The 12,894-nt window shown below is 59.4% G+C and overlaps 2 protein-coding genes across 2 annotated transcripts in view; one reads left to right on the top strand and one right to left on the bottom strand.

Annotated features, from left to right (window-relative positions):
- LOC106722599 (solute carrier family 52, riboflavin transporter, member 2-like) overlaps positions 1 to 4,387 on the top strand; it is a 6,249-nt gene extending 1,862 nt beyond the window's left edge. Inside the window, exons 4-6 of the mRNA XM_025212737.1 lie at positions 65 to 373; positions 1,416 to 1,539; positions 1,853 to 4,387. Of these exons, the coding sequence (XP_025068522.1) occupies positions 65 to 373; positions 1,416 to 1,539; positions 1,853 to 2,197 (778 nt within the window). The 3' untranslated portion in view covers positions 2,198 to 4,387. The remainder of the gene's footprint in view (positions 1 to 64; positions 374 to 1,415; positions 1,540 to 1,852) is intronic.
- A 1,618-nt stretch (positions 4,388 to 6,005) lies between these two features.
- Positions 6,006 to 12,737, bottom strand: LOC102371583 (protein brambleberry-like). The gene is made up of 11 exons (XM_025212742.1): positions 12,605 to 12,737; positions 12,211 to 12,396; positions 10,168 to 10,390; positions 9,833 to 9,949; positions 9,414 to 9,644; positions 8,740 to 8,946; positions 8,431 to 8,572; positions 7,772 to 7,836; positions 7,320 to 7,456; positions 6,885 to 6,970; positions 6,006 to 6,689 (listed from the first exon to the last, which is right to left on the bottom strand). The coding sequence occupies exons 1-11, from the start codon at positions 12,698 to 12,700 to the stop codon at positions 6,578 to 6,580; spliced, it is 1,602 nt and encodes a 533-aa protein (XP_025068527.1). The 5' UTR covers positions 12,701 to 12,737; the 3' UTR covers positions 6,006 to 6,577.
- Between the last annotated feature and the right edge of the window lie 157 nt (positions 12,738 to 12,894).

Below are 12,894 nucleotides of genomic sequence, written 5' to 3'. Positions count from 1 at the left end.
CCACCTACTTCTGGCTGCTCTTCGCCATGCTGGCGGTCTCGGCCCTCGCCTTCCTGGGGCTGAGGCCGGCCATGCCCAAGAGCCCCTCCAAGGACAGCGTGGGCATGGAGGAGTCCTTCCCGCTTCAGGACGGCACCCCCAGCCCAGCCAGCACCCCCGCGGTACCAGCACCCACCACCCTGGCACCCTCCTTTTGGAGCAGGCGCACCATCTACCTGCTGGGGCTGTGCAACGTGCTGAGCGACGGCGTGCTGCCCTCGGTGCAGAGCTACTCCTGCCTGCCCTACGGCAGCCTGGCCTACCACCTGGCTGTCGTGCTCAGCAGCATGGCCAGCTCCGTTGCACACTTCTTCACCAAGTTCATGCCATGCAGGTGAGTGCAGGTGGCAGCACCTCTGCCCAGCCGCTGCTTTCACAGAGAGGCGTCGGGGTTGGTGCCCCGCAGTTACCTGCCAAAGACCCGTGTCCTGGTTTCACAAGGGCCCCCACAGAAGCCCCCATCTCCCGCGTGGAGCTGACCCCCTCCAGCCGCCTGCTTTGGGTTGTACCCTGTTGGGGGGAATAAGCAAGGCGCACGTGTCCATGTCCCTGCACTGCTTCCCTGACCCCCGCCCCATGCAGAGGGTGACGAAAGGCTTGGTTTCACCCCAAGCTTATGCAGGGTCTGCCAGCATGCCCAGAGGACTGACTTGGAGGGGACGGGACCCCTCTCTAATGGCCCTAGTGTGGCCCATGCCCCTGTCTGAGCCCCCCATGAGACACCTGTCTGAGTGTGCCTTTGGACCTTGGACCCGGGCCCTGGGCACGGCCTGCCAGGAGCAGATGCAGAGCAAGTCTCCCTGTGTAATGCCAGGCAGCTGCCCTTGGAGCACCTGGGCACAGCCTGCCTTGAGGCTGGCTGCAGATACTCTCCGAGCAGGCTCAGCCACCTTGGACCCCTGCTTACGCCATTCCCTGCTGCCAGGCCTGCGGGTGGGGATCACTCTTCACCAGCAGCTGGGAGCACAGCGGGATTCATGGGCCAGTGGCTGAGAGCGGATCTGGTGGCTGTCTACAAGCTAGCCAAGGGAGACCAGTGGGGAATGGGAGAGTCCCTGAACCCCTGAGCACTACCAGGGGTAACAAGGAATAATAGTCATAAGCTGACCGAGAGCAGATTCAGACTAGACACCAGGAGACGCTACGTCGCTGTCAGGGCGGCTAGGACCTGGAACCAACTTCCAAGAGAAGTGGTGCTGGCTCCTACCCTGGGGGGCTTCAAAAGAAGACTGGATGAACACCTTGCCGAGGTCGTTTGACCCCAGTGCTCTTTCCTGCCATGGCAGGGGGTCGGACTGGATGATCTGCTCAGGTCCCTTCCGACCCGACCAACTATGAAACGTGGCTGCCCCCCTTTGTCCTTTCTCTGCCCCTAGGTCGGTGGCGGTCTTGAGCGTCATCTCTTTGCTGGGATGCTTGCTTGCGGCCTACCCAATGGTGTTGGCAGCTCTCAGCCCCTGCCCACCGCTGGTAGGGAGCGGCGTGGGGGTTGCCTTGGTGGTGAGTATCGGGAGTGCCCTGGGGCCAGTAGGGTGGCTGCTGGGGAGGGGAGAGGTATCTGCCCCTGCCCCGCCCATGGGTACCACCCATCTGCTTCCAAAGGGCAGGGGTTTCCCTGGCTGGTGCCTCTCTTGGGGTAACAGGGCCATCCCCAGCTCCTAGGTCTACCTCAATCGCAGCAAAGCTGGGAAGTCTCTGAGGCCAGGATGGTCATCATGCCCTCACCCACCCCGCCATGCCATGCCATGCCAATGCCGTTAGCTGGATGGCAGTGGCTTGCACAGGCAGTTGCTGATACGGCTTCTCCTGGCAGGTGCTGCCGTGGATCCTGGTGCTAGGCCTCTTCTCCTATGTGAAGGTGAGGATCAGCAGCCTGCTGCTCGAGGCAGACGCTCGAAGGGACACCGCGCTGCCCCAGTACAACACCGTCATCCTCGGCAGCTCTCTGTTGAGTGCCTTCATCATGTTGCTCCTCGTCAGCAACCGCCAACTCTTCCACAGCGGGCAGGACTGCATGGCCAACTGCATGGTGCAGCCCCCTTCTTACCCCCTAGCAGATGCTCCAGAGGAAAGCCCCCAGCTCCCTTGGGAGAGGCCTGACCCCCTCCTGCTAGGAGAGCCGGGGGCTGCAGGCCTGGGGCAGGGGACAGTGAAGTGATTGTCATGGTTCCCAAAAACAATTTGTTAATACTCTGGTCTGTGGCAGAATACCACCTCGGTCTCTCCTCAAACTCTGCTATCTGACAGTTAGGTTACCTTGCTCCAAGCAGAGGGCAGACACCTCTGGCCCTGAGTTATAACCTGAGCTGGATACTTTCCTGTGGGAGGCAGAAAACCTGCTCCCTCTGTCTATGCGACTGGCCTCGCACGCCTGGGTGGGGCTTACACTATTGCTCTAAGTATAACCCAAGGGTGGGCCTGTCGTCACTTGGAAGGGATAGATGAGGCAGGCACCACTGCTGTGACAAGGACACCCGTGATTTTGTAGCAAGCTCCCCAGTTTTTCTTTTCTTTTTTTTTTTTTTAAATTTTCAAATACATTCCCTCCCTTCCCCAATTATTTCTGACTTTTTCTCTCCCTCTCTATTCCCTATAGCAAAGTATGAGTAAGTTAAGACATAGGTATAATAGGTATGAATAAGCTAAGCCATAGCCGTGCCCGGAGCTGTGCGGCCGGCAGCGGCAGTGTGGTGGTGGCCAAGCAGCACGCAGCCGTCCCCACCACCACCCTGCGCCATGCACGGCTCCACGGCAGCAGCAGATTTTGTAGGCAAGGGTAGCAGGTCTCTACTGAATAATCAGCTCAATGACCAGACCATTGCTTTCCATGGACTCACCCAGGAACCATGGACCCAGCATTTGAAAGACAAAGACGCTACAGAAATCAGCCAAGCCACTATTGCAACACAGACACCGGAAACTGCATGTCCACGCCTGGCGTCCACATGCTCAGTGCACCAGGGCTGACCCTTGCCTGTGAGAAAATGTATCACTAATTGGTCAAGTCAGCAATAGAGTGCACGAATGTGGTGTATGTGACTAACAAAGCAGCAACGGATGATATGAATACAAGGAAACAGCTAAGAAAGGAAGTGTGGTGTCGGCACCTAGAAGCAAACCACTGACGGCCAGATGTCTGTGTAAACATCCTCGGCAGAAAGAGTGGTTCAGGTTGGCTAGATAAGAGGAACCTTTCTACATGACGACTGAACAGCACGTGCCTTGGGGATAGGGTTTGAGAAATCTTTCCCAGCAACATAAACTGTATAAAAGGGGGCGAGAAAAAGAATGAGAGAGGGAAGAACTTCCCTCACCACTGGAGCTTGCACCTGTGCATGCCAGGTCAGATACCCCGCTCCATCAACAGATAGGGATGGACCCTATCTGCAGTGCCCTTGGGATCAAGTAAGTGTGTCACCTGTGAGAGTGTATGCACGTGTGAGTGTGTGTGGGGTGGGGTAATGCACTAAGCGTATAACTCCCGGGTACACTTAGTCCGTTTCTTTTCATCATTTATTGCTATTAGTCATTAGCCTCATTTTTGGGTTACAGCGGGCAGCCAACAGCGGTGAAAGAACAGGTTAGGGACTACTTAGAAAAGTTGGATGTGTACAAGTCCACGGGGCCAAACTTGTACATGTCCACATGTGCACGTGTCCACCCTTGAGCCCAAGGGAGCGGGCTGATGCGATTGCAGAGCCATTGGTCATCACCTTTGAAACCCCATAGTGATCAGGAGAGGTCCCGGATGACAGGAGAAAGGGCAAAACATAGTGCCCATATTTAAGAAAGGGAAAAAAGGAGGATTCAGGGAACTAGAGACCAGTCAGCCTCATCTCAGTCCCTGGAAAAATCCTGGAGCAGATCCGCAAGGAATCCATTTCCAAGCACTTGGAGAAGAAGGCGATCAGGAGCAGTCAATATGGATTCACCGGGGGCAAGTCACACCTGACCAACCCGATGGCCTCCTGTGACGAGGTGACTGGCTCCATGGGTATGCAGAGACGGGTAGATGTGGTGTACCTTGATTTTAGCAAGGCTTTTGTTATGGTCTCACAGCATTCTTGTGGGATAGTCGAGCAAAGGGACACAAATGCCAATAGTTGCATTAGTTTCTGCTTTGATTTTGAATTGAATAATACCGTGCTAGCCCCCTAAAGCTTCTAGTTTTGGTTTAACCAGAGAAAAATGTGTGTGTGGGGGAGGGGGGTCTAGGTGAGCATGTGCTACATCTTCTGTAGCAGAAAGCTCCCTTTTCCTCTTGCCTGCATTTGCTCTCCCCTCTTTGGATATGTTTCTCTTTTTCTACCTTTTCTTCCTTCCTCTCTCTTTCACTTTAAGATAAGGAATTGTGTTTTAAAATTTGTATGTGTGCATTTTGTATCTCCCCTTGTAGTTTGGTATTTTTATCTATTTGTGTGCCATGGCATTTGTAGCTTATATTTTATACTCCTCACCTTTCAACTTTCAACTAAATGTGTTTAGTTTCATAAGTAAGTTATACATTGTAACAATGTTAACAAGGGCAGGAATCAAACTGTCCTTCTCTGTATCAGGCTGGCCCCTGAAAGAGCGAGTGAATCAGTGATTGAATGTGTAACACTGTAGCAGCAGACAACAATTAACACCTGGGACACTGCAGATCAACCAACGGAAGACTTCAATAGAAGACAATGTAACAACAGGGAAATCACTAAGCCTCGCTGATCAAGGGCTAGAAGCCCTGGCCTGAGTTAATCAACGCCAGAGACCAACCTTTGGGCTGAATATCTCCAGATCGACCACTCCCAGAGCCCTATTCTAAATTCATCAACAGACTCCCAAACCTGCATGTTCATGCGGATGACCCCTAGGGCGGACAGATGCTGTCCAGTAGCCACCAAGGGGGGGGGGGGGGGGAAGCCCCACGAGGGTCAATGACCCCTGGATTGGGCAAACCTGAAAACTGGGGAGTCACCAAAGTCTGCCAGGGACAGATAAAAGGCAGTGAAAAGTGACCCTCAGTGGCGCCCTCTTGATCTCCAACTCGACCAGACCTATCCAGCCAGAAGGACCAGCCGGCGACCCCCTTCTGCAAGATAACACTACGCTGAAAGAAGCCTCAACGACAGACTCCAGCGCTTGTAGGATAGGTATACCTGACTCTGTAGCCTGCTACTGTGCGTGTGCGGGGACCAGCCCCAAGGTTTGTGATTACAGCGTTTCAATCTGCCTAATAAACTAGAATTTTAAGGATCCCGAGTTGGACATTTGTAGCCAACGCTTCTGCACCCCCTTTCTAAGCCCCCAGATTTTCCCACGGTGCCCACAGAGGGCCGGCACTTACAGCTGTAACATCCTCTCCGGGCAGCAGCAGATGCAGCAAAAAGCTCTTCCACCCCTCTGAGCTTAGCAAGCTCCCCAGAGCAGAGATCAGCTGTGGCAGCATCATTTTTCCCTCCCCATGGGTCAAAAGCAGCAGCTGGCTGTGGATTTAGCTGAGCACGATCTCTCTCACCAGCCCTGTGAATGGCCAGATGCAGCAAAGGGACAGACCCCATCTCCCCCGACACCCCAGGGAGGCAAGGTGGAGCAAAGAGGAATGAACCCCGCTCTGGCCAGGGGCACTTACATATCAGGGCGATATGAAGAGAGCATGTCTGCACTGACCTGGCCACGTGCCTTCACTCTTCAAGCAGGGAGCAGTGTGGATGCCCCCCTGCACCCATCGATAGGGGACCCCCACACCCCGAGACAGCCTAGGCTGGAAGAGCAGCTGCCTGGCCACATACAGCACGAGCAAGGCATCGTCCCTAGTAGTCTCCCACCCACTGACTTGCTTCTCTTTGTCTAGAGAAAGCGAGTCACATCCATGCCGCAGCACCTCCGACAGCCAAGACTGCTCCAGTGCCAGGCAAAATGGAGCAGTGGAGACTGACATCCAGCCTCGTGTCCCACCCCGCCCCGCCAGGTCCCCACCGCAGCCTACCCCAGGCCAGCTCGGTTCGCTTTGACACCAAAGACCCGAGTCGTAACTCAACGGCATTTATTAAACGTGTGCAAAAAAGTGGGTTTCCCCTCTAAAACCTCAGGGCCTGGCAGCGGCTTATCCTAGGCACTGATCCTGACCCCAGTCCTGCCAGCACTGCCGAAGCCCCAAGCCTGCAGGCCCGGCGTCATGGCCAGCACCCGGGAATGGACAGGAAGAGCCCAGTGTGACCTGCCCACAAGCACAAGTGCGGGCGGGAGGGCGAGCAGAGAGCAGTTTCTCCCAAATCAGCGTGAGAACGGACCAGCCCCAGTTTTGAGCCTGACCCACGGCTCATGGCTGCAACGTTCAGGCCAGGAACAATTTTAAAAGAGCCTTCCCCAAAATACGGGAGCCCAAAGGGACCTGGGGCACGCACCCAAGTCACGCTTGTCACACTGCAAACATGCACATTAAAACCAGAGGCAGTGTTTAAAAGAAGAGTCTCCGTAGGTCACGCTGACCTGGCACCCTAGGTCTCGGGGCAGCGAGCCGGGAGGCTGCAGCTCAGCTGGCGTGGGACACATGCCCCTAGGCGTGGACGTGGCAGAAGTCCTGCCCCGGGACAGCTTTCTTCCTGCACGGCTGCCCGGCCCTGGTGACACCCTGGCACAGGCTCCGCGGAGACAGCAAGGAGGTGGACCTGCAAGGGCAGACAGCCCCGGTCAGGCCAGGAGCCCCAAGACTCCCCCTCGCGTCTCTGGCCACGAGCTGGATGCGACGTGGGCTGGTTCTGGGCTTCATCCCCCATTGCTCCCCACCTCACCAGGCCCAGCTGCCGTCTGGTGGCTTCGTGGATGGGTCGCGTGCACGGGAGGTGGCAATGCCACGTACTCACATGTCGCTGGCCAAGGTCTGGTTGGGGCTGTAGCACCGTAGCAGAGAGGCAGGGCTGAGGCCTGGATGGCGCTTGTCCGACGTGGCCTGTTGGGAGAGGAGTGATGCACGTCCTGGCTCCAAGGACCAGCTGCTGCTTCAGCTGATGTCCACAGGCCCAGCACCCCCACCCAGGACCCAGAGAGATGCCAAGGACCCTATGTGCATGGATCCTGATGGGCTGGAGGGGTGTTGGGGGTCTCTCAAGCAGCACACTTGTTTTACAGCCATTCTCCCAGCACTGCTCAGCATCCGAGGGGTTCAACTGACTGGTGTCCACGGCCTTACTTAGGCTGCGACAAGCAAGCTGGGTGCCCACCTGGTCCTGGGCAGCTTAGCCAACAGCATAGGAGCTGACCACGATGACCCAGCCTCCCCCACAGCCCTACACACCTACCCGCCTCTCCAGCACCTCATGCCAGGTGCTGCGGGCAAGGCTGATGCGACGCAGGCTCGTGGCATGGCCCAGCCCGGGCCCCGGGGCTGCAGAGGATGGGGATGGCCTCAGGGAGTCCGGCTCCAGGTAGGGACCGTCTGCAACAGAGCCATGGGCAGTGCTCCAGTGCCCGGGGACACAGAGACCAGGGCCCCGGGAGCGAGCAGAGTCCAGCTGGCCCCCAAGCAGCAAGCGGGGGCTCTGGGGAGACCCCACCAGGGTGCTCGAGGGGTCTCCAAAGGAAGCCAAGTCCCCGGGGAGGCAGGGCTGGTCTCCCCATCTCCCACCTGCTCCGTTTGTTCCACCAAGGCTCGTTCCTGGCTCCACTCGTGGGAGCTCCCAGGTCCCGCCTCGCCGCACCCAGCAGGAAGGGGAGCACCTACCCCCAGGGCATGTGCTCCGGCCCCGCTCACCTGGCAGGTAGCTCATGTCCTCCAGCTGGTGGAGCTCCTCTTTCAGGAGGCTGGTCTCACACTCCCTGCCGGGGGAGAAAGCCAGGTCACGGAGCCAGGCACCACCCCAGTGCCCCCTCGGCAGCCGGCAGCTCTCCCTTCAGTCCCACAGGAGACACGGAGCTGGGCGGCAAAGGGTGCAAAGCCCACGTGGACCCACGGATGAAGTGTTGGGATGTGGAGGGAGAGGAGTGCCAGCTCAGGTCTGGGATCTAACAGGGGGACCCAGCACCCCCTGATCCAGGAGAGCCCTGCCAGCCAGACACTCCCCAGCAAGGGCACACGGACACCCAGCTCCTGACAGAGCAGAGCTGGGAGATCCTGGGCTCTGCCACTGCTGGCCTGCCCAACCCTGGGCATGTCCCTGGCACCTGGCAGGGCAGGCCAGGCTAGCAGGGAAGGGGGTTTAAGTCCCTACGTACTGTGCGCCGGCCCCCACCATAGATGCAGATTCCCCGTGACCGGCAGGGGGGCCAAGGGCTCTCACTACCCGTCTCCTCTGCAGCACCTGGCCCCCACCTTGTGCCCAGGTGCTCGCCTGGTCCAGACACCGACCAAGAGCCCTTTGGGCCCCGGCTCGTAGCCAAGGGACTGATGCTCCCGAGGGTCTCTCCTCCTACCTGTCTGGGGTGGAGGTCCTGCGGCTGCTGGGATCAGCCCTGGCCCCCACGGCTCTCTGGGGAGGGGGCAGCAGGGCGAGCCCGGGCTTCTGGCCCTGCACCCTCCAGGCCCCATGGCACACGCTGGTCAGCAGCCAGTGCCCTGCATAACGAGGGGGAAACGCAGCCACAGTCAGCCCAGTGCTGCTCCCAGTTGCAGGGAGCAATGCAGTTTTCCCCACCTCGGGCTGCTGGGTCCATGCATGAGCCTGGCATCCCCCCAAACCTGGCAACCCCAGGTGCAGAGGAAGGGAACCCGGCCATACCCACCCGTGATGACGAGCACCAGGAGGGCAGTGAGTGCCGGGAAGCCCAGGGAGGCAGCGCGCTGCAGCTCGGAGAGTGCATTGGCCGCCACCAGCACCAGGAGGGCGGCACGGGGCAGTCCCGGTGTCTGCAGGAAGGCCAGGAGCAGGGCGGCCAGCAGGAAGTAGGCGGCATGCAGCGTGCAGGTGGAGATGGCCCCCAGGCTCACCCCTGCGAGAGGAGGGAGCAAGGTTGGTTAGGCATCCCTGGGCACCATGCCAGCTCCTGGGCTGGCACCGGGGCCCTGCCAGTCCCTGCTCAGGCTGGGGATTGGGGGGTGTCAATGCACCCCCTAACTCCACCTGGAGAGGGAGGTCACCAGCTAGAGCCACAGGGGAAAGGACAAGAGCAGATGGATGGTGCTGCAGTACTGAACAACCTAGGGACGGCCAGCGAGGGCTTGGACAGAGGCTACTTTAGGAGCAGCAAGGACACGCGGCTTTATGCCAGGGGTAACTATATCCCATGGCAGCCATGTGTCTGCTCCACCAGCCCAGGGTATCTCCCCGAAGGAGATGGGCTGCCCTAGTCGCCACGTGCTGCAATAGCACCAAGCGTGGCCGGGGTGTCTGCTCCTTACCCCAGGTTCAGTTACCCCATGGTAAGTGCTGCGTCTGTTCCCTAAGGCCCGCTCATACCAAGCTGTGGCTGGCCAGCGTGGAGCCCAGCCGGGTTCAGCCCCGCGTCACCTGTCCAGGCGATGACGCTCTGGATGTGCTGCAGCCGGCTCTCCACGCTGCTCTGCAAGTGCTCCACAGCGCCCAGCACCTGCCCCAGGCTCCGATTCACCCGCTGCAGCTTGCCCATCAGCTCCTCATAGTACAGGCCTGTCTGGCTCTGGTAGGACTGGATCAGCGCCAGGTCGGACTCTGGGGGTGGAGGAAACCCAGAGCCTAGTGCCCACGCTGCTGGCAGGGGGCAGCTGGCTCTGGCAGGGGGGTCCCATCCAGGGCAGGGCCAAGGGTCCCAAGGCAGGGAGAGATGGTGGAGACTGCCCATGCCAGCTGCCATAGTCCCAGCTGGGAGCACCCAGCCCGTGCCCCTCCTGCCCCGGTACCGATTTTGGCGTAGACCTGCTGGGTGCGGCTCTGCACGCGGCTGAGGTCGGCCAGGATGACCTGGTGCCCCTCCTGCAGCTCCACGTCCTGCTCGCCCAGGTGGATGCTCATGTTCTCTGTGGGACAGAGGGGCAGGACCCCCGTGAGACCCCATCCCATGCTCAGCTACGCCTGGGACAAGGAGCCTCCAGCCAGCTCCTGCGGCCCAGGGAGGGTCATGCCAGGGCCAGCTGCACCTTGGGGCCCCCTTCCAGACCTCCCACGGGAGCTCCAGGCCATGGGGGTTGCAGGCTGGCCGGTGGGCACCGTGCATGGGACAAGGCACCGTGCTCACCCATCTTCCTGGTGATGCCCTCGATGAGCTGAGCCACCTGCTGCTGCCCGCTGGCGATCAGGGCTTCCTCCTGGGCTAGCTGCTCCAGGTTGCCGCGGAGGGAGGATGCCATCTGCTCCTGGCCGCCCTGCAGTCTCTCCTGCTCCGCCAGCAGCTCGTGCTGGCTACGGACCACCCGCTGCAGGGATTCCTCCGTCAGCTCCTTCAGCTCCTCCTGCCCGTCCTGCCGGAGACGTGGGGCCCAGCTCAGAGCCCTGCAAGGAAGGCAGCTCCCCTGGCAGGGCTACCCATGGGGGGCAGAAGTGTGGCTGGGGGTAGGCTACCAACCCCAGCATGCCTTGCTTTACCTTGTAGTTGGGCAGGAGCAGTATGGAAGCTGGGATGGACCAGGGCGGTGATTCTCAACTGGGGTGCTGTAGCATGGTGGGGTGCCACAAGACTGTTTTAAGGGTGCCACACTATCACCACTGTCAAGCCCCTGCCACATGTTGCACTTGAGACGCCATTAACCAAAAATTGCATCTTTGCAATGGTTGCAACTCGGCCACACGTTACAGCCATTAACGGCACTGTAAACCAAGGAACAAGCCACAAAGGTGTTCCACAAAAAACAGGTAACAACTTTGTTGCTGGTTTGTATCACACCACTAGTTGAACTAGTGGCCAGGTGCTGCCCCATGGCCATGACCCCCCTCCGCTGATGGGTCTTCTCAGCTGTAGGGGAGCACCATGACATCCTCCCCTCCACCATCAGCTGAGGCAGCTCCCAGCTGCAGGAGCTTGCTGGTACAAGGGGAGCCTGGGATTGTGACAACAGGAAGGTCTTTTTCCTCCAGCATGTCATTAAAATGTGGAGCTTGTTGCCACCAGACGTGGTGGAAGCTGTTAGTTTAGCCAGGCTCACAAAGGGATTGGACATGTTCTTGGAGGAACAGGGCATCGGTAGCTATTAAGCACGGGAGTGTGGAGCACGGCCTCTGCATCACAACTGTCTCGGGACTGATTTAGTCCTTGGCAGGACTGATGTGACACCAAGCTCCCCCTGCACTAGCAGTAAGGCGTGATGGGAGGCTCAATCCCACAATCACACCTCTGGCCATAATCACACCTCCGGCACACGTGGCATGGCAGGAAGGGTGATTGCGTGGATTGTGCATTGGATCCCATCACACCTTTACCTGCACATCTGGTAGGGGCCGTAGCTCTGCAAAACACCTACATGCGATTCACAACATAAACCCAGAGATTTCAAACAGGAATCGTAAAAAATTAGGGTTGAAGGGATCTCCGGAGGTCCCATCTAGTCCAACCCCTGCTCCAAGCAGGACCAGCCCCAACTACATCATCCCAGACAAGGCTTTGTCTACCTGGGGCTTCAAAACCTTCAAGGATGGAGACTCCTCCACCTCTCTGAGGAGCCTGTCCCAGTGCTTCACCACCCTCCTGATGAGAAAGTTCTTCCTAATATCCAGCCTCAACCTCCCTTGCTGCACTCCCGCGTCCAAACCGTTCTGCGCTGCTGTGGGCTCGCTGGGCTGTTTGCAACAGAAGAATTGCTCTAGGACTTGGTCATTGTCAGACATGGGGTGAAAGCAAAGAGCCAGTATTTTTGGAGAGTGCCCAGAGTCAAACGGGGTTGAGAGAGTATGGGAGAAGCCAGGGTGTTGGGGCGATCTCTTTTATTGGACCAACTGCATGGCAAGTAGGCAGCGTGCAAGCCTTGGGGCACAGAGGGTCCTTTGGGGCTGAGAAAGCCGCAGCCTCCAACGTCCTGCTTGCGTAAAAGGCTGTTAACGTCCCCTCCAGAAAGCCCAGGCCATGCCCCCGTTACAGAGGAAGACCAGTAATGGAAGGGATTTCTCCCCAGTATGCACCAGTCTGAGTTGGGGGGAAATCCCTTCCTGCCCCCAGTGCAGCATGAGCGTGGGGGCAAGACCCTCCAGCCAGGACTCTGCAGGGTTGGTGCCAGCCGGCCACACTCTGGACCCAAGCCCCGTGTCACCCCAGCTGCCCGGCATGTCAAGTCCTTGCTGGGACACCCACCTTGAGCAACCTCATGGCCTCCAGCTGGCCGGCGGCCGTGGAGACCAGCGCGTTGACCGTCTGCTCCGTCCGGCGCCTGAACTGCAGCTGGCGGGTGGCGTAGCAGACGGCTCGGGCCCGGTTGCTGACGATGTGGTAGGCGTTCCAGGTGTCGGGGTCCATGCCCGCCGTGCACGCCGCGAGGCTCTGGGGGAGAGGGGGCCAGGCAGGGTTACGGTACAGAGCCGGGGCGCAGAGCAAGGGGAGACTCGAGTCGCGTGGGGGGCACCCGCATGGTGCAAGAGGGCCGGGGAGAAGGGCAGCACAGGGCAAAGCGCGGGGGTGCAACGGGCTGCACCGCCCTGTGCAGACCGAGGGAGGGTCTCAACCCGGCTGCCCCAGCGGGACCCCGTACCATGCCGGCGGTGCAGGGGTAGGTGCGGCGCCCCTCGGCGCTGGCCTGGCAGTTGAAGAGCGACACCCCCAGCTTGGCCACCTCCTCCTCGGCCATGTCGGCGCAGGACGAGCGGAGCCGGGCCACGACCTGCGGGCGGGCGGGAAAAGCGCCGTGACGCCAGGGCCCGACTCGGTTTCCCTCCCAGCCCCGGTGCAGACCCACGAGGGCCCGGCTGCGCTGGGAGACGCGCCCCGGGGCTGCCAGCAGACGCGGTCCCCGGGAGCCCAGGGGCCACGCCGTCACCTGGC

Source organism: Alligator sinensis, unplaced genomic scaffold (assembly GCF_000455745.1).
Source record: "Alligator sinensis unplaced genomic scaffold, ASM45574v1 scaffold1054_1, whole genome shotgun sequence".
Taxonomy (NCBI): domain Eukaryota; kingdom Metazoa; phylum Chordata; order Crocodylia; family Alligatoridae; genus Alligator; species Alligator sinensis.
Note: the sequence above shows the minus strand (reverse complement) of the source record. Positions and strands in the feature narration are given on the sequence as shown.

Excerpts from the sequence above, each read along its gene's own strand:
- LOC102371583 (XM_025212742.1), bottom strand. The coding sequence starts at position 12,700 with ATGGCCGAGGAGGAGGTGGCCAAGCTGGGGGTGTCGCTCTTCAACTGC. Across the intron at positions 10,391-12,210 it reads AGGCCATGAGGTTGCTCAAG|GACGGGCAGGAGGAGCTGAA; the intron begins GTGGGTGTCCCA and ends CGTCTCCGGCAG. Across the intron at positions 6,971-7,319 it reads ATGAGGTGCTGGAGAGGCGG|GCCACGTCGGACAAGCGCCA; the intron begins GTAGGTGTGTAG and ends CTCTCCCAACAG.